The sequence below is a fragment of the Centrocercus urophasianus genome, unplaced genomic scaffold (assembly GCF_019232065.1).
Source record: "Centrocercus urophasianus isolate 14NV4802_14NV808 unplaced genomic scaffold, USGS_Curo_1.0 seq_10, whole genome shotgun sequence".
Lineage (NCBI taxonomy): Eukaryota > Metazoa > Chordata > Aves > Galliformes > Phasianidae > Centrocercus > Centrocercus urophasianus.
In genome coordinates this window covers 36,486,052-36,510,118 of record NW_024884142.1, presented here as the reverse complement: position 1 = coordinate 36,510,118, position 24,067 = coordinate 36,486,052, and the positions used below count along the sequence as shown (strand labels likewise).

General features: G+C 38.4%; 1 protein-coding gene across 1 annotated transcript in view; it reads right to left on the bottom strand.

Moving 5' to 3' along the window:
- CRYBG1 (crystallin beta-gamma domain containing 1) overlaps nucleotides 1-24,067 on the bottom strand; it is a 42,499-nt gene that overhangs the window by 15,453 nt on the left and 2,979 nt on the right. The window contains exons 2-14 of the mRNA XM_042825170.1: nucleotides 18,929-20,387; nucleotides 18,666-18,842; nucleotides 16,185-16,232; nucleotides 15,980-16,092; nucleotides 14,507-14,663; nucleotides 13,371-13,510; nucleotides 10,374-10,500; nucleotides 10,051-10,086; nucleotides 9,037-9,179; nucleotides 8,214-8,340; nucleotides 7,975-8,120; nucleotides 956-1,082; nucleotides 730-762 (exon numbers count right to left, since the gene is read on the bottom strand). Of these exons, the coding sequence (XP_042681104.1) occupies nucleotides 730-762; nucleotides 956-1,082; nucleotides 7,975-8,120; nucleotides 8,214-8,340; nucleotides 9,037-9,179; nucleotides 10,051-10,086; nucleotides 10,374-10,500; nucleotides 13,371-13,510; nucleotides 14,507-14,663; nucleotides 15,980-16,092; nucleotides 16,185-16,232; nucleotides 18,666-18,842; nucleotides 18,929-20,387 (2,833 nt within the window). The remainder of the gene's footprint in view (nucleotides 1-729; nucleotides 763-955; nucleotides 1,083-7,974; nucleotides 8,121-8,213; nucleotides 8,341-9,036; nucleotides 9,180-10,050; nucleotides 10,087-10,373; nucleotides 10,501-13,370; nucleotides 13,511-14,506; nucleotides 14,664-15,979; nucleotides 16,093-16,184; nucleotides 16,233-18,665; nucleotides 18,843-18,928; nucleotides 20,388-24,067) is intronic.

The following is a 24,067-nucleotide window of genomic DNA, read 5'->3' as shown; positions in this document are numbered from 1 at the left end:
CCATGACACATTCACCATTTTGACTGAAATGAAAGTAACAACTCCCTACAGACAAAAAGGTTCAAAATTATGAAAGAATTATGAAAAAAGGCTCCTCTTTAGTCCCACTGTCAAAGAATGTTCTAGTATTTGCACACAGGAGAAAGTCTAACAAAAATTTTGTTGACCCACTGAATAGACAAATTCACTTTGCCATTTCCTTCTCTTTTTTATTGACAAATATGATGTTAACTTTTAAGCCCAACTCAGAAAGCAGCATTTGTGACTGAATGAGTTTCACTTCAAGTGCAACCACCACTAGCAGAACAGTTAACAAAGGAACTAGGTTGAAAACAAAGTCACAACTATTGAGTACAATTAACTTCTGCAACAGACTCCAGGTAACTTCAGCTGGTCACTGAAGCTCTGCATAGATGGGCATAGGCTCCAGATCTTCAGAACAATTCTAATACTCTCAAATAGCACACCTACAGACCCAAAACACTGACTTGGCCTCAGAAAACTTCTAAGGACAGCTATATTACATTCCAGCTTCCAAGGACTTTCATGGTCTTAGTTAGGAGGTTCAGAAAGCAGCCCTCCTTCTTCACTTAGCATTCCCACTCTTTGACTAATGGACTATCTATGCAAAAACCTGGGTGCTACAGTATACAAAAAGCTTGATCCCATTTACTGATGTTACACAGACCACTACAGAGTATGTTTCATGCATTTAAAGAAATATCTTACCTTGACTTTACCCCTTTCACTTCCAACAATATCCTACAAAAATTTGAAGAACAAAAAAGAAAAAAAAAATTTAAGAAGTGCTAAATAAACAAACATTGAAAAGTTTATTATTAATCACTGCTTAAAGAATGTATACGACAGCATGTAAGTTGGATTCAGTAGAAAAAGAAATACCTAGAAATACTTCAAAGACAGTTGCAAAAGAAGCATAAAATTAATCCCTTACCATAACAATGGGTTGAACTGAAGATATTTTGCAGTTCTTCCCCCCCCATGCCTCAATGCTGGGATATAGCCCTTTATCCAGTATGTATTGCTCTCCTGTAAATTCAGGATTCTCATAAGCCACCCACCTAAGAGAAAGAGAAAAAAAAGCCAGTGGGTAAGTGTCATGTTACTTTTTCCAAAATGCAAGACTGTATATTCATTATACCTTCACATAAGAACAAATCGATATTTTATCCCCTCAAATGCTAAATTGCAATGCTATTAAATCTCTAAATCAACAAAATTATGGATCTGGTTCTCCAAAACTCTTGCAAATTCTATTTCAATTTGCCCCACTATTTCAATATGATCCAGAGTAAATAAACTAAATCAGACCACAAGTTCAAATACATCATCTGACCTGTTCCATATATTCATTGATGACCTGGATAAGGAGACGGAGTGCATTCTCAGTAAGTCTGGAGATGACAGCAAGTTGGGAGGAAGTACTGATCTACATGGGAGTAGGAAGATCCTACAGAGGCATCTAGACAGTCTGGACAGCTGGGCTCAGGCCAGTGGGATGAAGTGCAACAAGACCAGATGCTGGGTCCTGCACTTTGGCCACAACAACCCCAGGCAGTGCTATAGGCCTGGGGCAGAGCACTGGAAGACTGTGTGGAGAAAATGGACCTGGGGACATTGGCTGATCCTCAGCTGGACATGAGGCAGCAGTGCGCTCAGGTGGCCAAGAATACCAAAGGTATCCTGGCCCGCATCACAAATAGTGCTGCCAGCAGGAGCAGGGAAGTGATCATCTCTCCTGCACTCAGAGGGTACTGTTTTCAGTTCTGGACTCTCAATACAGGAAAGACATTGAGGCTCTGGAGTATGCCCAGGAAAGGGCAATGAAGCTGGTGAGAGGTCTGGAGCAGAAGTCTATGAGGAGCAGCTGAGGGAACTGAGATTGTTCAGTCTGGAGGTGAGGAGGCTCAGGGGAGGGGAGACCTCATCGCTTTCTACAACTCCCTGAAAGGAGGTTGGGACAAGGTGGGGGTCAGACTCTTCTCCTGCATAGCTAGCAACAAGACAAGAGGGAATGGACTTAAGTTACATCAGGGAAGGTTCAGGAGGTTAGGGAAAAATTCTTCTCCAAAAGAGTGATCAGGCACTGGAACTGGCTGCCCAGGGATGTCGTTGAGTCACTATCATAGGAGGCATTCACAGAACATTTAGATGTTGTACTGAAGGACACAGTTTAGTGGAGATATACTGGCGGTAAATGGATGGTTGAATTGGATGACCTTGGAGGTCTTTTCCAACCTTGGTGATTCTATAGTTCTATGGTCTGTTAGATACCTTAAAAGCTGTCTCCAGTAAAATCATTGAAATGTTTCAAAATTCTGTTGTTTTATCAAGTTTTTCTCTCCAGAATATCAGGCAAATATCAGAATAATATTGTTTCGTTAAAACTAACTTTGAGAGTAATTTGGGCAATAAGACATATACAGGCAGCATTAAAAGTCAATATTACAAAACTTCAGATGTTTTTAAGCAAACACTCAGAAATCTGCAGAAAGTTAAGGTACAACAAAAGGTATAAATACTAATGGTGGTAGAGTGTGACGCCTGTGAACCTGCTGGGGTTCACAGACATCAGCAGGAAGAATTTCCTTGATCGTTTAGCATTAAAGCCATCAAAAATTTAATTGGATTAATGTATATAAACTCAAAGCAATTAGTATGACTATTTAGTCAGACCTCATTCCTGATACAGGCCACAAACTCAGATTTCTGCTTCAAACTCACAACTTCAGTCTCAGTCAGAAACAGTTAACTTTTAAGACAAACGTGAACTACTAGAAAAGCAACCAAATCATTGCACAGTCTCTCCAACACTCAATTATCACTGCAGTGCTTTATTTCTGCTCTGAAGTACCTGCTATCAGTTGGTCTTGCTACATGTAGTCTACTACGCTCAAGTAAACTTTTACGGCATTCTTCCAATCCAGGGTCAGTGCTCCTGCATCAGCACTCCCTTATTTTTGTCACAAGCTACATAAATTCTGCTGCCTTTCACTGACAGACTTTTTCTTTTTTTTTTTAATTAAAAAAAAAAGTACCGACATTAGAACTGGTCACAGTAACAAGGGGGAATGGTCTTAAGCTGAGACAGAGGAAGTTTAGGTTAGATATTAGGAGGAAGTTTTCCACACAGAGGGTGGTGACGCACTGGAACAGGTTGTCCAAGGAGGCTGTGGATGCCCCATCCCTGGAGGCATTCAAGGCCAGGCTGGATGTGGCTCTGGGCAGCCTGGTCTGGTGGTTGGTGACCCTGCACATAGCAGGGGGTTGAAACTAGATGATCATTGTGGTCCTTTTCAACCCAGGCCATTCTATGATTCTGTGATAACAATTGAGTTTCATTCTTTCATTTGTTATATTTATGCATGGACTGGGACATCTTCTTGGTTATACAAGACAATCTACCCATAGCTTTTCATTGTTTCCTATGCATTACATAAGGAGTGCATGTTAGCTTATTTCAAAACATGCTTTCAGTAGGTTCTTCATACAGAAGGTCAACACCAACAACAGCAACAAAAAAAAACCTGACATCATTACATGTGTTATATTCCATTAAGCTGCAGGTTTAGTCCAAGAACAAATGCCAGATTCTCTGCACAGACAAGAAGTGAGGTGACTTCAAACCGAATATAGCTACAGCAACACGTACATGCTGCGAGTACGGACTTCCTGTTATTTGTCCATGGCAAGCACTCATAGAGTGATTCACGTTTATCACTATTTACATCTCTTGGTTTGCCTCAGATATAATCAATTATTCCAAATTGTTATGCACTAATTACTTAAGGCACTTTTCAAGGCACATTTCAAAATTGCCTCATAGTAATTCATCAAAGAGACACTGGTATGTAGAATAAATTAAGCTGAAAGTTCAAATGTCTCAGGTGTGTTTAGACCTGTATGCCACATATACCAAAAGAAAATCAGGTTTCATTAATCAATTTCTTGAGTGGATTCATGTTTGATTTTTCAATGCACTAATACCAAGGTACAACTGCAATGCGTGACAGTTGAACTTAATTGATATTTATGAAAACAAGTGTTTCTGATATTAAGTGAAACATAAAACATGCCAGATCCCTTCTAGGGGCCTCTCAATAGCAGGCATTTCTTTTCCTCCTTTCTAAAAAGAAGCCTGAGTACAGAAGCAATGAAACTTTAAGCGTGTTTATGCGAAAAACAGTGGGATTTAAATTAATAAGTCTTGCTCTTCTATGCAAGTCAGCCCATACTGGACAATTTCTGGAGTCAAGGCTTGCTGGTGAAATCCCTGTGCTCTTTCACTTTTTCAGAAGCCCACACAGCCTTCCAGCAGCACGATAACAGCAGCAGGAAGGGGAAAACTGAATGCAGCACCAGCTGAACCTCTCAAACTTCAAGACTATCCCTAGGACAGAGCACTGTTTTAATCCAACTTCTGACCAACAGGAAGGCCTACACAAGACCTAGTTTCCATATCTAAGCAGAAGAGTCACACCTCAGCACCACAAGAACTGAAGTTTTAGACTGCAGCCTACCCTACAGGGAGCAACTTTCCTTAACATAATAATTTGGTAACCCTCATCCCAACAAACTGCCTTAAGTAGGCCAAGCAACAGCCTCATCCCAAGTCACTGCCAAAAGTGTGCCAAAGTCCTCATTCCTTTGCATTGCCTGTCATGCTGGAATCCTGCTCTCAGTGTTGCTCAGACTCATATATAGTAGGACAAATCACCTGCTGTGAGCACCTGCTTCCTTCTCTCTCGGCTACAGAAGAAATCATAGAATCAAACACCTTAGTATTAAACTAAATGACACAGCTGTAAAAAGTTAAGCTTTCAGGCACAGAAGATCTCCCGTAGGTCTGAAATAGAATCCATAACATTTAAACCTTAAATACTACATGTAGACAACAGGTTTAAATTGGTCTATATGTTAATCTCATAGTCCACGTAGAGCCAAGGAGGAAAAAAAGGCACTTGAATGACTAACAGGAAAGAAGAGGTAATTAAATTCCATTTGTAGGAAAGAAAGGAAATGTGTTATTTACCATTCTCATTTGTGCTTGTGATTTCTAGTGTCCCACAGATGTGTGAACTTTTTGTTCTGTTCAACATCACTTTAGCTCAGTTCAGAGATGGAGGGAAAGAGAAAACTCTGTTTGAAATGTCCTGCAGGCAACCTAAGGCCTCTTACCTATTAAAGAACCCAATGGGCGTTTGTTCCTGTACAGTGCCTCCTTAGTTCCACTCACATTACCATCCTGAATGCATTTAGATTCAATATATTATATTTTGACTACTATCTGCAAACTACCCATTACTTAACGATTTCCTTACTGAACAGACATGCACTAGAAGCAGACAAATCTGTGCTGTGGACTAATCACTTGAAAATCAGAAGGAAACCAGTATGAATTACAAGACCACAGTAAAACAAATACCTGTGCAGAACACACCCCTGAAAACATTCTTCCACATACTTAAAGAAAGGATCAACTGAAATACAGGGGCTTTTTCACTAACTTTGGCAAAAGCTTCCCATGTTTATGGATAAAGAAAAGGCACATTCGGAAACACGCAATTCTTGTGATTTTAATAACCATTAAACATAAGCTGGAAGGACTATTAAGCAAAGAGGAAAGTCAAAATTATACAACGCAGCTGCTTTAAGTACTTGCTTAAACTTGTAAAGGGTGTTACCCGTTGCTATTAAATACTTTCATTTTCCACCACTTTCAGTTCTGCCAACTTGGGAGAAAAGATCAAATCCTACTTTAAAAAAAAAAAAAAAAAAAAAAAAAAAAAAGGCCTCTCCTATTTTCAAGCAATCTGAATTTATTTTCTCCTAAACCAAACGGTACAATAGAATGCCCTGGATTCTGTGCTTGGCCAATCTCTGAAGAATGCTTGAGAGCAAAACATAAATCAACTTAAAAGAAGTCAATACTCACTCATCACTTCTGTATATATTTTTCAAGGTGTCTTTAGAATGGATTTATCCAAGACATTAAAATATTGCTTAGAAACATTCCTCAGACACAACAGCTGAAAATCTTAATGCAGCTCACTCTCCACTGCCCCCAAAACAAAATATTCATTCCCCAAATGCAGAGCTGTGCTGTCTTCAGCATACAGTTTAGAGATGCAGTTTAGCTCAGAAGTTGTTCAGTAGTATCTACGTTCTGCTGTCTCAGCCTTTCTTTTCTTTGATATACCCTTTAAATTACAGAGCAATCAAACTCATTATGTGGGAAATACAGATTACATGTTATCTATTACTGCTATATCTGCTTACTACAGATACCTGTAGTTAAGAAAGAAAAAAGTTAGGGAAAAGTTCAGGGCTTCTTACAGTTCACTTTTTCTTTTTCAAATGAAGTATTTTCAGTACGACACCAGGAAGGTTACTTAGAAATACTACTACAAGCTTTTATTGAACCTGAAACAGTTCAATACGACATCACTTATATGCTAGTCTAAATAGATCTAGGAATTGCTCAATGGATTATTCATCACTGTATGACTGATTTCTTGGTAGGAAAGATATAAAAAAAATTCTACTTGAGGTTACTTAATGCTTAAAATAAAACAGTTTTATTGCCAATCATGACTTTACATGATTCAACTTCCTGTCACATTGGCATTTACTAAGACCACTACCCCAAAATGCTGCAACACTCACAACATCTTTGGATACAAAATGCTCGTACCAGACTGTAAAACTGGACTGATAGTAACTTGTTACAAACAATACACCTAAATAAAAAACATGCTTATTGCTACAAATTACACCTTTAAGAGACTAGCAAGTAAGATTACAGGAACAGGAGCAGTCTGTGGGACAAGGGTTTTGTTTGTAATAACTTCTAGCCAATTTTACCATCAAAGTATCGGAGTCACTCTTAATTACTAGAATACTCATACTGAAGTACGATTCCTATCTCAGCTGCAACAGTCACATTTACTAGAACAACTACACAAAGGGCGTGATAGGCACCCACAATTTGTTTCCCAACCTTCAGAGGAGATTCTTTCCCATGAATCTTCCTTGCATATTACAGAAGACATAAGGGCACAGCGGCTTCAAAGGTCACTACGCAGAAAAAACTGCTGTCGCATAACTTTCATACAGAAATCAAAAGCATTCCTTTGAAATGCACTGAGCTCAATTCTACAGTCTTTACCCAGACAAAATTTGCAGAGATATCACACAGATAACATGCAGAAAGACTTAAGGTGTGGCTGGGTAAGGCAGAGCTCTCAGCAAGTCACCTGCATTCCAGAGAAAGAAACTATATCTCAGATTTTGGTACTTGGAGACATGACTGCTAATATTTGTTTATATTTCCAAAATACTTCGATGCTGTCTCCAAGGCTGTGGAATTCAATCTGCAATTAATGTAACCAACAAATCAAACAGAAAGATACGCCAACTTATTAACTGCGTGTGACAGCACAAATGACACCAAGCAGAGGACATGGCCACACCAACCAATAGTTTTAAGAACCTTAATAAACAACACTCCTCCCCACCCCTCCGAAAAAAAAAGATAAAAAATTTTAATTGTGGTATTCACTGCAAAAGTAATGCTACTTTTCAGAAAGAAACACCATTTTATACACAACTCTGAGAAAGAGTAAGTAATTTGCCTCTGGTCAAGCACAAGAAGCCCAAGCAAAAATCAGAAATTAATTCCATGACAATTTTGCTGCTGAAATGCTTCTAAAAATACAGCCATGAGAACAACTATTTTTATCTCTCCGATTTTATCTCATTCACTTTCATACTTTGCTAGTCAGCAAACCAACACCTCAGTGTTGTAGCCAACACGCTCCAGTCAAAAGCAGAAATTTTTATCTGAGGACAAAACAGAGACACTACAAGACCAAGTACGAAAAAGCATGATCAAATTCAAAAATTCTAGAAATTGCAGATGCACTACTAAACAGCAGTTAAAACAGCACTTACACGCCACTCAGCACATTTATGGATTGCGTTCTCAGCCCATATCCAGTGTCTTTCAAATTGGAAACAATTCCTAACACATTAATGTTAGAACCTTTTGATCCGAAGTCTTTTTCACTGTACATTATCATATGTGAGCTTGTGAAGTCCTGTTAAAAAAAGAAAAGAAGTGCCATAAGAAGAAAGCTACGTGATGCCTCAGTGTGCTCAGGAGATAACAACTCTATGTTCTTGGAACTTACACCAACAACAGGTCTCAGTGACTGCAGCTCTTCATCATAGCCACCCCAGTCTGTCCAGTCCCGATATTCTCCTTCTTCCAGTAAATACTGATGGCCTTCAAACCCAGGCTTTTCATATGCGACCCAACTAAACAACAACAGAGACTGTGCATGAAAATGGACTATGGCCACCATATGTTGTGTGAAATTTGTTCTTTCCCCCCATCTTCTGTTGAAGATATAGACGTCTCCTAAATGTTTTTCCCACTGACATTAATTACATTACAATTTCAAATGGGGAAAAAAAAAAAAAAGTCTAATAAAAATATTTGCAAAACATGCCAGAGGTGGAAGAAAAAAGTGAAGATTTACATTAGGATGACCACTCTGTTTTGAAACAGTGTAGCCAGGTAGAAAGACAAGACCTAAAAAAAAAAATACAGCAACTCCTCCTGGCTTGTAATGATACAGGACTTCCAAGGCACTTTGAGAAGCTTTGTATCCTTCTCTAACCAAAGCTAGATGAAATTCTGCAACTCTTCAATGCATGGAGTTAAAAACATAGAAACAACATCACAAGAGGAGAGAGAAAAGTTAGCAGATGTAGGCTGCTCTAACTGCTTGACAGCCCTTCTACCACTTCTCTAACCTCTGTGAAACTGCAGTTATAAAAGTATTGGCTAGAATGCAGCCACTGTTGTGATTATTTCCAAATTTAACCCAGATGTAAATCTAAAATCAAAACCAAATAGTTTCTGAATTTATCCACTGCAGTTTCAAATCTATAGAGTTAACACTTAATGCTGATGAGGAAATACTGCTAGTGTTTTTTCCCCATACTTACACTCCTCCCAGTACTTTGATGGATCCCATTGAAGTAAGTGAAAGTTGTGTCTTTTCTTCTGATTCCTTGTCACTGAGCATGAAGATCTCTGATTCTACTTCCACATGTCTCCCTTCAAAGAAAGGCTTCTCATAAATGACTACCTGTCACAGAAACAAAATAAAAGAAAAGCTGCAAAGAGCGTGATAAATTCTGATAGCAGTCAGTTTCTTTTGCATGGCTGCATAAAGGGAGAAGATTATCTCTGTTGGAAAGGGTCCAGAGGAGGGCCACGAAGATGATCAGGGGACTGGAGCACCTCCCCTAGGAAGATAGGCTGAGGGAGCTGGGCTTGTTCAGCCCGGAGAAAAGAAGGATGTGGGGTGACCTCATTGCAGCCTTTCAATATCTAAAGGTAGCCTACAAACAGGAGGGGAATCAACTCTTTGAAAGGGTTGATAATGGCAGGACAAGAAGAAATGGTTTTAAGTTGAGGGAGGGAAGATTCAAGTTAGATGTCAGGGGGGAAGTTTTTTACTATGAGAGTAGTGAGGTGCTGGAACAGGCTGCTCAGAGAGGCTATGGCTGCCCCATCCCTTGAGGTGTTCAAGGCCAGGTTGGATGGGGCCCTGAGCAGCCTGGTCTAGTACTCAATGGGGAGGTTGGTGGCCCCAGCTGTGGTGGGAGCATTGGAGCTTCATGATCCTTTCATGAAGGGTTGGAAGGTCCCTTCCAACCCAGGCTATTCTGTGATTATGAAAGTAATTCATGATCTCTCTTTTCAGGATGTCTTCCCTTAGACATGCAACATTAGGATTTAAATGTTCATTACCTGTCTGCATCATGCAGGTAGCTGTTAATACTGATATTTGCATATATAATAGATGCATAAATTAGACAAATTGCAGTTTCATAGTGCGGTCACATGCAGCATGACCAGCCACTAAGCAGGCAGTATGTGACCAAGATATATTTATCTATCCACACATAGTTGATGTGTGATAACAGGACAACCAAATAAATACTGATTTTTACCTTTGGGTCTCCAGGACATTCTACTTTGCGGCCACCCTATTGGAGAAGAAAAAAGAGAGAGAGAGAGAAATGAGTAGTCTAAATCATCTCCAATTCTTCATAAAAATCTGGAATTAGAATGAAAGCTATTTTGTAGAATACATGTGAAAACTAGGAAGATCAAAAGCAGAAATGGATGCAAATCAAGAACTTCATAGATTAAAATGTTGTGGTTTTTAGACTTACATTTCTATGAGTCCTGAAAAAAATGTAGCCACCTTAAGACACTGCTTCTAATATATAAGTGAAGGTCACATAGCTGGCAAGTAATAACGACATTTTACCATTTTCAAGGGCCTCATAGACCTAATGTAGGCTTCCTTCTTCTCCCAGAAAGCTAAATTGGGATATTCACCAGGCTCCAACATTAAAGGGACTCCCTGGAAACCGGGTTCTTCATAAATTAGCCATCTAAAGCAAAGGGGGAGTAGAAAGCAAAAAGTAAAAAAAATAAAAAAACAAAACAAAACAAAAAAACCCCCAACAATAACAACAACAAAAAACCAAACCATAAAAAACAAATCCTAAATCAGAGAAGTAATAATTTGTGAACAGAAAAGAACAAAACGAACGACTCAGGTGAAAAAAGAAAAAAAAAGAAATAGTGTACCCCTAAAACTTTGTTTCTTTGTCTATACCATCAAAATTCCCAACTATAAACTGGTGCACTTGCAAACTTCTGTATTTGTGAAGGGAAGCAGCTTACCAATGCATGTGGCATGTTTGAACAAGTAAAAAAAAAATAAAATATATATATATATATATATATAAAAATATATATATATATATATCTAAAATGCTGTGAACAGACAATCAAGAATTTGACTGTCTTATTTGGGAGCAACACAAGTTTTGAACTGAATTTTCAAGACTTAAGGCTATTGTGTATTATTTTAGAATAGCCTTAAAAATATTCACATCAGACTTTCCAGAAGTTGAAAGAACTCTATGAACCTAGACTTGCATTTGTTGAAAAATCTACTCGATAGGGAACTCAAAACTTGTATTATTAGTATGTTAAAAACAAACCAACCAACCAACCCAAACCAAATCAAACAAAAAACTCCACAAAACACTGATTCCATTGAAATCTACTTCTTCATGGTTTGTATCTGCTAATGAGTCTACTTTGAAAGGCATCATTTTCAACATTCCTGACTTACATACTACCACACACATACTGACAGCAACAGTAGTTTTTCAAAGCATTTTCAAGAAAATCTTGACCAGTAATCACTTACTGGCAACACAGAAATCTACTGCTGACCTCTGCATTGAGGGTCACAATGTGTCTCTCCCAATAAGATCTACCAGTCTCTCAGACATGCAGCATGAGGCAGGACATAAAGTACTAAGCAGAAACACCTTATACAACCAAAAGGTTGCCTGCTTAAGGATCATAATGTATAAGTCTGGTGACATGAGGCAGATAAATAATTAAATTAATCTCACACTTTAAGCTAATGTAAACTGGCACACGTTGGTCTAGCTTCACTGCAAACACGTGGTTCCAAGAAACAAAGAACTTTGCTTTTACTGACATGTACAGCCAAATACTGAATGTATTGTGTGTCCTATAGCCACCCAACTCAGTGAGCTCTCAGCTTCACAGAAGAATTTTAAGTACATGAGAAACCAAGAAGAGAATACAATCAGAAGATAATGGTGCATTGCCTCATTTTTGTTGGCAGCTTTTAATAAACACATTTAAGCACACACAGTGGGAAACTTTCAGATCCAACCACACCTACACGGTGAAGTGACTCAGAATCAAACCTTCCTCAGCTGCCAGGACAGTGAACTGTCATGCCTGCAAACTAAGGGAAAGAAAGAACCCTGCAACACACACACAAAAAAAAGTAGCAGCAATTTACTGTATTTCTTATGCAACCAATTGGCAGAAGTAACATCTTTCCACCTTTCCATCTTTCCTGGATAAAGAATTGGTAACAGAGACCTAATTTGATTCACAGTGAAAATACTAGTCCACTTTTCTTCAAGAGATCGAAACACAGCTTAGAGAAATTTAGACTTTAAAGAGTTTACACAAACTGCACAGGCCTTGCTTCCTTTACTAAAAAATTGTTATTTCACTATTCACAGAATGCTTCCAAGTGAGAACAGAAACAAAGTTGGAAGGTAAATGAAGCAAATTAATAATCAACCTCCAAATAACGTATCTGATTTTATTACTCTTGGCAGACATGTAATTTGGAATGAGTTTGCAGTTCAACATAAATAAGCTTCTGACAGAGAACCAACTATGTGAACATCTTAAAATTTTCCTACATGCTTGAGTGCTTCATTGTGTTCCTCCAAAATCAGTGTGAAAAATTCATCAGATAAAATACCTTTATCTGATAATGAAAGTGCCTCATCCATCATGAGATGTATTTGAATATCTCTTTGCAGTGTTATGTAATACTAATCCTTAGTTGGGCAATTATCAACAGTTAAATATACCATTAGCAAAAAGGCAAATGCTACCACAACCCAAACATGGCACAGCCACCAGGTCTGTACACCCTGCAAAACATTCTGCAGGACCCAGGACCACTAAAAGCAGTTATACTCCCTGTTTCTAAATGCAGTTTCCCTTCTTTTCACACCAATTTTGCTGGTGCCAATTTAAGGCATACTTTAAGTAATGATATACTTATTACATTATCAAAGTTATCATTTCTACAGTAACTGGATTGTTCCTTGGCCTCCTCTATCACAAAACTTTGCTTAGTTCATGGCATGCATTATAATCCTAATTTACATGGCTGTATGTTTTCAGGTGACATAGTATACATTCTTAATTGTCAGTATAAATACTGATCAATTAAAATGCACTGTGAAATAAAAGGATGCTTTCACGAGACCACATTTCATGCCAGGCCTTACTTCATTACATGACAGCTTAAAAATGTTCAGTACAATCATTTCAAGTTTAGAGATAAAAGCAGGTAGGAAATGTGGTGGTAAAATGCTATGGTGAGACATCTCTCATTTCTTATAAGTTTGCCTGAATGTGAAAAAGCAGCAGAGGAAAATTCATACTTTTACTGCAAATTCTTTTACCCCATGCAATTAAAAGAAAAATAAAACATTATAAGGTGTCACCCTAACCAGGTATGAAGCATTATAATGATGTAACAATGTTACAGTCAACAAGAACTACCAAAATGTCTGACTGGAATAAACACAGCCTGCTTACATGGCTGATAGATGTAATCAATGGCTTAAAAGAAATTCCTTTCATAGCAGTACACGTTCACACAAAACTATGCACTTACATGCCCCAGTGTACTTTGATAGAACAAGTCTTCTGAGTGCTGCCAAACACCCCTGTTTCCTCTGTGTCGTCAAAAAAGGAAGTCACGATTCCTAGCCCTTCAGGTTCTGTATACAAATCAATTTGACTGACCCTGTAATCCTGAAAAAATGAAGATCGCAATAATTACCCCATCTGTGCTGTAATTAATGTGGCTACCTGAAACAGCTTTGTAACTCCTGTTTGTTTTAAATTGCTTCCCCTTCTTGTCAATTACTACTATTATCAGATTCCTGCCATAAAAGTAAAACTAGGCCAGTTGCCTGTCTCTGTTTGGACCAAGACCTCATCAGTCAATCTTTAATCAGCATGTACATTGTTTATCTTCTGCCATCTAGGCAGGAATGCATCTTCTTTCATCAGTTAATATCTCCTCCAGCAAATTAAATCCTAACACAACAACAAGCAAACCATTCTTGAGAAGAACTAATTTAAAAAAGAACTGTAGTTACAAGCAATATATATTCCTCCCTTTTTCTTTACTGGTCAAATACCTTTATAGCTCATGGTTACTTTGGCAATCTGCAAACATATATGCTTAATGGTAGGTTAAAATGCATGTAGGAAGGCTGTTTCCAGCACATATGAAATTTCTCAGTAGGTTTGTACACACAAGTTATTTTCTGAGTAAAAAAAAGATTTGAAGGTGTTTAATGCTAAAGATTTGTTGGGTATAAGTCTGTCCTATACATTAATAAAAAATAACAAAAAAATGTTCAACAATCCATGTGTTTTCAAAATACAAGCCTGTGGATTTACTGATCAGTGTTCTGGAAAGATTTTCCCTAAGAGATTTATCAAGCTGAAAAGCATAACCCTACATAAGTTTCTATAGCATTTTCTGGGCCATTTCAATGCAAAATGATTTTCTTCCCGACGTACCCTTTCACTGTTTTTTAGCCAAATCCCTACTTCAAAACAAAATTTAACAAAATTAAACAAAATTAACAATTAAACAAAAATAACAGAAACCCCACCCACCCACTCACACTGTGACCATATGAGAAATCCAACCTGCAAGATTGATTTTTCTTAACAGTATAAAACTTCATCAAACATTAGGACTTCTACAAGAGATTCTTTACTTATATTACTTGCCTTAACAACATGTCTTATCGAACCAATCACTGCAGGCTTTAGCGATTCGCATTCATTTTGCTCTTCACCTGCACCCCAAATATCTGGGAATTCCAGTTCACCTTCTTCCAGAGGAATAGAAGGACCTTCAAAATTTGGTTTTTCATAGAGTATCCAGCTTAAATTAAAAAATCATCAGTTTAAAATGTTTTATCAAGTGTGAGTTTCAAAAAATCATTTTCCCATTTAACAATTTCTTTTTTCACAAGAAGCACCATTTCCAGACCTTCCATGCCACTCCAACACAGCTTATTCACCCAACAATGCTGATGCAAGTCATTTCTGGTCATTGTGATATTTTTTAAAGCAATTATGAAAACAAGGATGCCTACCGCTGACTTTGTAATTTCATCAAAAACTTCTCCACCCTTTTCAAACTGATGATCTGGGACTGCAGGAGTGTTGTCTATATATAGCAGACTTCTGCACGAGATACTAATCAGAACCAATTTGTAGGTCAGAAAATGTTGACACTACAGACTGCTGTGTCATGTATAAACAGGCTACTTGGATACTATGAACAGCATTGTACAGTTCTACAGGGGCTGGTATAGACGTGCTGAAGAATGCTCAGAAGACAACTTTTATTTTTAACTGTAGGTTTGAATAAATAAGCAGATAAAAACTATATCCATTCACAGATTTAAAACTCTCCCCTAGAGCTCTCACTTAAAGGGAATAAAAAAATATTCCCTTAGGACAACTGAAAACCATGTTGGAAAAGAAGAGAGCCTTGGTTTACACAGGCCAGATTTTCATTCCTGTTTTCTGAACTAAGCAGCCATTAGAACTAGGATCTCCTACAGCAGCTAGTCCTTGTTCATCCAGCTTGCTATCAGATCATTACTTTTGAGAAAATGCTGTTTGACCATATTATAGCCTGGTCACAGCTTAAATTACCATACTATCCAGACCAGTAATGGCTGTACTTTTAACACTCTAAAGAAGGTGACAGATGAACTGGTTTTTAAATAGACAGACAATCCAGCTTTTAGAGAAAAATTCCCTCTAGACTCACTGGAGAAATATCTGCACAATCACTTCATATATTTGGCTAAGGAATTTATCTTCCTCGTCGAGACTAATGTAGCCCTAACCCATATCAAACCTGTCTTCAAAACCCCTAGCTATCCTGTTAACATAATTCAAATACTACTTAAGAATCCATAAAGGAGAGAAGAATCAAAGGGCAGAATGGACAGAATTTGTCTTTTTATCTCACTGAGGTGAAATGTTGAACTCTTCCAAATGGAGCACTCATTCCAATTAGCTAATACAGAGCTTCCTATAGCAGGAGGTAAAATACCATGTTTCTTTGAAAAGGTGTCTACATTACATTGGCAGCTGAACACTGGTTCAGTTCCAAAGGATTTCCAGATAGACAAAGATCTCTGGGTAGATTTATCAACGATAAAGAGTTAAAATTCATCTTACCATCCTCTGATAACTTTAACTAAGATTGTCGGTGACAGAACCCAAGAACTGCAATCCAGAACATCATGGAAAACTTCAATAACATTCTCTTGATTGTCACAGTATATCACCAGCTGTGTTAAAACAAAACCAACATCAACTATTTTTGTCTTGCTGTGCTTCTAAATATGGAGAGGAACAGCAAAGAACATAAAATTGGTCTTACCTTCCCAGGCCTGGGATTGATTTTACTTTGTCCATTTCTTGAAAGTGTCTAATAAACAGTGAGGAGAGAAAAGTCACTTATATAAAACAAACCAAAAATCCATTCAATAAAGATGCTAAACTATAAAAAGTTACCAAAACAAAATGAAAATTACGCTGAACAGTAAAAAAACTTCACCTACACCTAGCTCCTGCCTCAATTCCTCCTTCTTCCTGAAGAACAATAGTTTGCCATGAGTAACACACTTTCTAATTATTATTTCTTTTAGTTATCATCTCACTGAAGACAAGTATTCTCAAATTTGAAACATTTTAAAATTTCTTTTGATCAGCTTTCTACTTATTCCAGGAGTTTCAGACACTGAGCGAGTACTCATAAAACTGGCATTATGAAAGTACATGCTCTACAACTTTCAAGATATTAATGAATATGTTATTGTCTGCTAACCACAAAGAAATAAATAATTTTTAAGGAATAGGTGATAAGACTGAGGAAGCATGGTGGCATATACATTCATGAACTAGATATTATAATCAATTTTTTGCTGAACATCTTCTAACAAGGTAAGTATTCTCCAAGAAGTATGAGGCTCTGTAATAAGCAATAGACTAAAAATGCTGAGAAGAAATAAAATATACTCAGGTATACAAAATCTGTAACAGTACCTCTAAGTCTACAGGGAACTATATGATACAGGCTATATGAAAAAATTTGTGGTTGTATCATGTGATCTCAAAACAAATAAGGAAAGGGTTGTAATTACGTGTGGCTTTCTAGCAAGGACTGGAGCATTAATTCTTGGACAGGGTCCCACTCTGCTAGGTACTATTCGTATAAACCAAAAGTCAGACCCTGCCCTCAAACAGCTCACAGCAGAAGATAAGCAGCAACACGTGCAAGGAACTAATGAGAACAGATTAATCACCATGCAGGGCTGGCAGTGGTCTCAGGATAGAGCTCCTAACCACCACTGGATTTTTGTAGGCATCATCAAGACAAGTTGAAGCATGACTGGTTTTTCAGCCTGCGCTTCAATTCCAGTTAGAACTTGCTCAGTGCGAGCGTCATTGAGAGTCATCGTTTTAGGCTGCCCTTACTCTTTCCCTTCATGCTGTCCATTAGTCTCTTCATCACCACCTTTTTAGTCAGATGAAGACACACAGTATGTACATGTCATACAAACTTTCTTGATACCTGCCTACCTTGAGCAAGACACTTCAGAGTCAGCAATGGTGCTGCAGAAGACCTGGAACCCAATGGAGACTAATGAACTCCTCCCAAGAGCAATCTTACATGTGGACATACCTCCTTGCCACACTGTGCTTCCACGCTCTAATGAAATAGTGAAATCCACTCTGGGACAACAATTTAAGTGGCAAAAATTAGCACCTGCATTAGTCATTTGCTTCAAATTCAGGTTTTGAAATCCAAATAGGACCACCTAAAGTCAGGATTCCTTTAGAACTGGTGGTAGGAGTCTGCATCACTGCAAATAAACGACCTAATTTTCAACCCTACACTAATTTAAAACTTCCCATAAGAGAAAAATCGACATTCTCAAAACTTTAAGGTAGAATGGATTATTTCCTGCCATAAGGTGTAGAAGGAAGAAGTTATTTCTGCTTCCCCAGCCATTTTAGTAGAACTGTAACAGCAGATAATCTGCTGCTTTAGCAAAGAACTGCTCAAGTTTCTTATATGCTACTTCAATTCCACAGATCACATTAATACGGCTATTAAACTTTGGAAAACATTTTTCTTCCTGGGTAACGATAAGGACAACATCTGTAGAAACAGCAAATACTGTTGGTTCAAAATACTGAAAGCAGAAATCACAGTTCTCATGTTGGGGTGAAATTGGCTTTGAAAGAAAACACAGGTCTACCTTCACTCATGGTGAACAGAAGCTCATAATCAAGTGAAGGGGCATCCCTCCACTGCAGCAACACTGCTGTTACTATGCATTCTTAAGGAATACTTTAAGAATGACGTATTTTCTACCAAATGCATGACAATACTGAGAGCAGAAATGATGGACTAAGAAAGTTTGCCTTATTATCCTTATAATAGCGTAACGACTGAATGTCTGAGTGTAAGAACAGAGAGATTATTCTTAAAAGAACAGGCAAAAGTTCTCCGAAATTTGCAGAAAGCATTTTACTGATTGAGAATAAAAAAAAACAGATGCAGCGCGAGACCTATTTTAGAAAAAGAAGCATGGAGACATATTCAAACATATCCTTTCCTACTAGTGAAGAGTCTTAGAATAAAGGCATCACGAAGAAACAATCATTTTAAGAGATGCCATACATTTTACAGACATGCATCTTATCTTCATATGTAGCAAACATCAGATGAAACTGCTACTATACCTATGCTCACTCTGTGCATGTAATCGATGCATATCCCACTATGAAAGAAACAAAACAAAAGCTATGCGCAGTAACTTTCAAGACAGATTTCTAATGACATAATACTTACATCTACATCTAATAAACCAGTGGGGACATTTGATTCATATCTGCTTGCCCCTAACCAGCTGGAAAAATTTTTTTCTGGATTCCCATAGTTAGGCATTGGTAAACTCAGCTCTTTTTTTGCACTATCTGCTTGTATGTACTTCTCCATATAACTTGGAAACTTCATATCTGAAAGAGACTGGATCACAAAAATAAAAATTAACAGTCATTCAGCAGCTAATTCATGAAACACAACCATGCAAAACGCTGTTCATCTTTTATTACCTCAGGTTTTTGAGGCAGGCTGAATGGCCCAGAAGCATCCTGTTGTAAAAAAGGTATCCCTGAGGAGTCTGATATAAAAGTTGTGTTATTTACTGAGGTCACAGACGGATTAAGCAGCTTTTCTTTAGAAGTAGATGACAGCAAGCTTGAGAAGAGCGAGCTTTTTTCCAGCCGGGATCTCTTGACTTCACCATCTGTACCATCCGTGTTCTCTTTCCCATTTATTTCCTGAGTAAAAGCAGGTTCTTCTCTACTACATGACTGAAGGGCTTTGAATATTATACTTTGCTCTGTTGATGCGCGTTTGGGCCTGACTCTGGCTATCGTTTCCAGACTTTGCATTTTCATTTGTTGGGTTGGTAACAGATCCTGCACTTTTTCCCTTCTCAGTCCCAAACCAAAAGTAAATACACTAGGATCAAATACTTTCTCTAAATTGTCTTCATGAATCGGAGGCATTGCAAAGTGGGGTGCTGGGGATTTAGGAAGCTTTGACCTTTTCTTTTTCTGCGGTAAACAAACTGAGCTGTCCAAGTTTTTTATTGTTTCAGCAAACTTCTTCATGTCGGTCGGAGAATCAAAAACAGCATCATCTTCAGCAGAGCCATTACAAGTTTTGCTAGGGCTCTCTGGGGTATTACCGCTGTGCTCCAACATCACTACACCATTGAGACTGCTGCCATCACACTGCTGTGCTGCATAGGTCAAATCTCCCAACTTTGCATTTTTATCTCCATTTTCCACCTTCTGAGATTCTGGTCTACAAAGCTGATGAGATTGTAGAGGATATTTATCACCATTGCAGGGCGATAAGACCTCCGTGCCTGGCAGTACCTTCTCTTCGTTTCTGGGGAGTTCTGAGCTTGTGTTATTTTGCTGGTAGTAAATATCATGAACGCTTTCATTTTTAACAGGCGAGTGCAAAGACGGTTTAAAAGGAGAACTTTCCTTTTTAGCTGCGCTTAATTCAGGATCAGGTTGCTTCAGAGAGGCACCACTAGCTTCAATTTTGCTGCTTTGGTTAAAAAGGGATATTGCAGCTTTTACTTTAAGCTCTGTTCCTTTCCCAACGTCCTCATAAGCTGCAGAGCCTTCTTCATTTTTGCCTTTTAATTCTGCAGTTCCATCTTTCTCGGCTGTGCCATTCTCACATAACTTCTGGCGACTGTTTTGCTTATTTAACGTTTTATCAGGCTGTTCGCTTTCCTTAGGTTGTTTTCCAAATATCAGCTTTGCTCTACCAACAAACGTGCTTGGTACAGCATTATTTTTTGAAGCAGAGCTATCAGCAGGCCTCTGGCTCTGATTGGCACATTTATTTTCAAACAAGGAAATTTTGTTGGCAATGCTGTTGTTATTTTTATTAACTGGTTTTTCAAGAGTATCCTGCTCACTTTCTAAACTGTCTTGATTTGTAGGCGCTTTAAAATTCAGCTCTACGTTCTTCGGTTTGGCCGGGCTATGGGAGGCAAAGTGATACACAGTTACATCTTTCAGTAATCTTAACGAGACTTGTAACAGTTTGTAAAACTACAAGATGTAGCATTAAGATGATTTTCCTACAATCATAATCAGCTCAAATTTCAGTATCTCAAAGGGAATTCAAAAAGTCAAAATAATTAAACACTAAATAAGGAAAATATATTTCAAACGTAAGTAATTATTTAATGCTCAGCAAAACAAAGATGCAGAAACACAGCAGCCTACAGCATCTGCAAATGAGGCAGAGAACTACTTATGACTGACAGAAATTAAAATTTAATAGTGAACAGGCAGAATAAATTACACGCATGCAATTCCCTGCAGAGTTTAGGAAACAAATCCCAATTCATTAAGGTGATAATGAGTTGGTTAACATTAGAATATACCTCCACAACAAGTTTTGAAGACATCTGCCCAGATTCTTTTCAGTCCTTGCACTGCAGAAGCAACCATAAATCAAGTGAGAAACCTCTTCTGGATTCATTACTGCTGGTAGAAAATATCACAATCCCCCGATCCACTGCAACTGCTCATCACTGTTTTAACCATTAGCCAACACCGCATGGGAGGACTCTCCCATTTCCCTCAGGTGAAGTCAGCTAACATTTTAAATAGTGTAAACTAACCTTGCTGATTTTACAAGAACTGAATTGGGAAACACTTGTAAAATCTTATTGAACAGAGTGGATAGAAAAGTGCATACTAGGAGGCCACAGTACATATGACTTGTCTACTATTGCAGAAAGCTGGTGACGCACATCTCCTTCATCAGAATATCTACATTCAAAGAAAAGCCTTTGTCTGTGTCACCTGCTACTGCAGGCGTGTGAACAGCTGAGAAGAACAAGGCATGTCTTCAAAATTTATCAGCCAGAAGTAAGGAGTGCCAAGCAGCCCACCAGCATCTCAAAGTCAGACCCGCTCTCCACAGAGGAATGCACAGAATGCACAGAAACAAAATCTTAAAACGGCGGGAGATTAAAGAAACTCGCTTGCAGGGGCCTCATATGCTCTACCAATTATTCTTGTACTCATTGGTTTTGTTCTTCACCTACACAGCTGTTTGCTGAGCTGTGACAGAGCTCTTCAGTCCAGTGAAGAAGGGTGAGGTACAATTGAGTTATCACAAACGTAAAAACTGAATCCACTCCTTCCTTCTCTCCCTCAAGAATCCTCTCAGGTAAGAAAGTAAACCCTACCAAAACATCTTCACTGTAGCAACTTTTCTTCTTGAGAGAAGCACAGGGAACAAACTTACTGTGATGACAGAAGGAACCCCAAATCAACTGCCTAAGAAACTATGCAGAAAGTAACTGCTGAAATCACTGCGTATTTCAGGAGACTTCCTGACAGTGCACACTGCTTGCTCAATTTCTCTTAACTGGAATGTTCTTACAAAGAACACAAGACAACAACAACAAAAAAAGATAAAGTGAACTTACAAACACCTGACTGACTGTACCTCAAACAGAAGCTAAATAAAAAGCAATTGGAAAACTGAAGTCTAGAGGCAGGAAAAAAAAAACAACAACATTCTTGAGACAAATAAGGTGTGAAACTATCAGACAACAAATTTCAAGATATCTACACCCTATTTTCTTTTGCAGTAACTTTTGAAAGATGTTACTTTACTTTTTTTTTTTTTTTTTTTTTTTTTTTTCTGGAAATGTAAGCAAGTTGAAAGGGATCTCTGATGGTCATCTAGTCCAGCTTGCCACTCAGCAGATGCAGCTTCAAAGTAAGATCAAAGTTGCTGAAGGTTTTCTCTGACCAAGGGCTGAGTATCTCCAAGGATGGAAAATCTGCACCCTTACTAGCTATGGAAGCACTGAAGCAAGTCATCCACTTGCCCTATGAATTATTTTTACCTTATGTTCCACTGGAACTTACTTGTTGCAACTTGCAACTAGGCTGCTGTCCCTCCACTGAAAGATCAGAGAAGAAACTGCTCTGCCTTCTCTAATGCCTCCGTGGAGATGATGGCAAGATCTACTCACATCCTTCTCTGCTAAAACAAAGCCAAGTGCTTCAGCTTCGACCTGTACGTAATGTACCCCAGTGACACTATCTTAATGGTACACTGAAAGACTCATTCCATCTTGTGAAAATCTCACTTGTACCGAGGGTAGCAGGCTAGAAGGACTTCTGCTAGAAGGATGCACTAGAGGAAGAAAGTTATATTTTCCTTCTGCTTGTATTTTCAAGAGGTATCACTAGCACCTGGTAATCTTCACAGACTCATTTCCATACCCTCCTCCTGTCAGTCTGTCACTTGCACTACTACATGCGTTTCAACACAACAAACAACACATCTCCCTAATAAGATCCTTCTTTCCTTGTAAGTCTTGACACAAGCAAGCGCAATGGTTAACACTGATAGTTATCAGCCACACCTAAAACTTATGTCAATGAGCAACGAACACCTCAAAGGTATAGTTTCAAGCTTTGCAAATTTACACACAAACAACTGCTTCAGCAACCTGTATTTTACTCTGCAGTATTTTTGCAGAGCAGCAGACAAACAACTGATGCTGAAGAGCAATGAAAAGCTCAGCCTTGCAGGTCCGTCCACCACAGCCAGTCACGTGCAGCTAAGCCTTTCATTTTGCCACTGAGGAACGCTGCTGTTCCACACTGAGGAAGGCTGATTTTAAATATAGCTGAAGGACGCGTCTCTTTGCAAGTACTGAATTTCTAAGCTTGTTTAAAAGGAGGAGAGAAGCTGTCCGAGTGTCCTTTAATTTCCCCTGCAGCATGGGAGAAAAAACACTGAAACACGGATTCGAATAATGGTTCAGCCACTTTCTTACAAACAGCCCAATACAGTTCATCATTTCCACCCACTGCTGGCCAGAAACAAGCAAGCACAAGTGAAATACCAATGTCCTTCTCTTAGGCTATACCTTGCAGCTAACCTGTGTGAGCAAGCAGTTAAATCTCCTCTAATATAGTCATAAATTGAAGGTGACTCATATACTTGAAGCATACCTCATCAAACACGTAACTGATGCCAAAACATCAGACTGAGGCAAGCAAAGTAAAATAACATGCTAACAGAGCAGAAGAATTCAATGAGTGGGCATAGGCACAAAGGCAGCTACAAAACCAAGTCTGAAAATCAAAAATGACAACTAAAGTCAAGGCTGATGTGTTCAGCAAAACCCTAACAGCTGCCTGAGCTTTTATGTGCTGAGTGAGAGGTGCCATTAGCCTAAGTTTAGTCTCAGGCCTAGTAAGTTCCTCTTTCAAAAGCTAAAGGCAAAAGTATCCTGTGACTCCCAAGTTTCAATGAACACAAAGACATAAAAGGAGCAAAGACAGGAACCGCTATCATTATTTGCTGAGAACTGGCAAAAACAACTTCTTAAGGAGTACTTCTCAATAACTTCGATTCTCAGAACTGGCATCACGTCATCTGTAAGAAATGTCACATATTCTTTAATTGAAAATTAGTTTGATTATTTCAAATTCATTATATAGGAGGGAAATGAGTCTCTCATTGTCCATCTTCATTCAAATGAGTGATTTCCTGTTTTACAACTTAACTCACATCCAGGTTTATAGCTCAACATGCTTTCAAGGATGACCAGAAATTGCATCAGATAATCCGACTGTATCAATTTATCAGGCTAAAGAAATTGTGTGATTCTGTGCAAC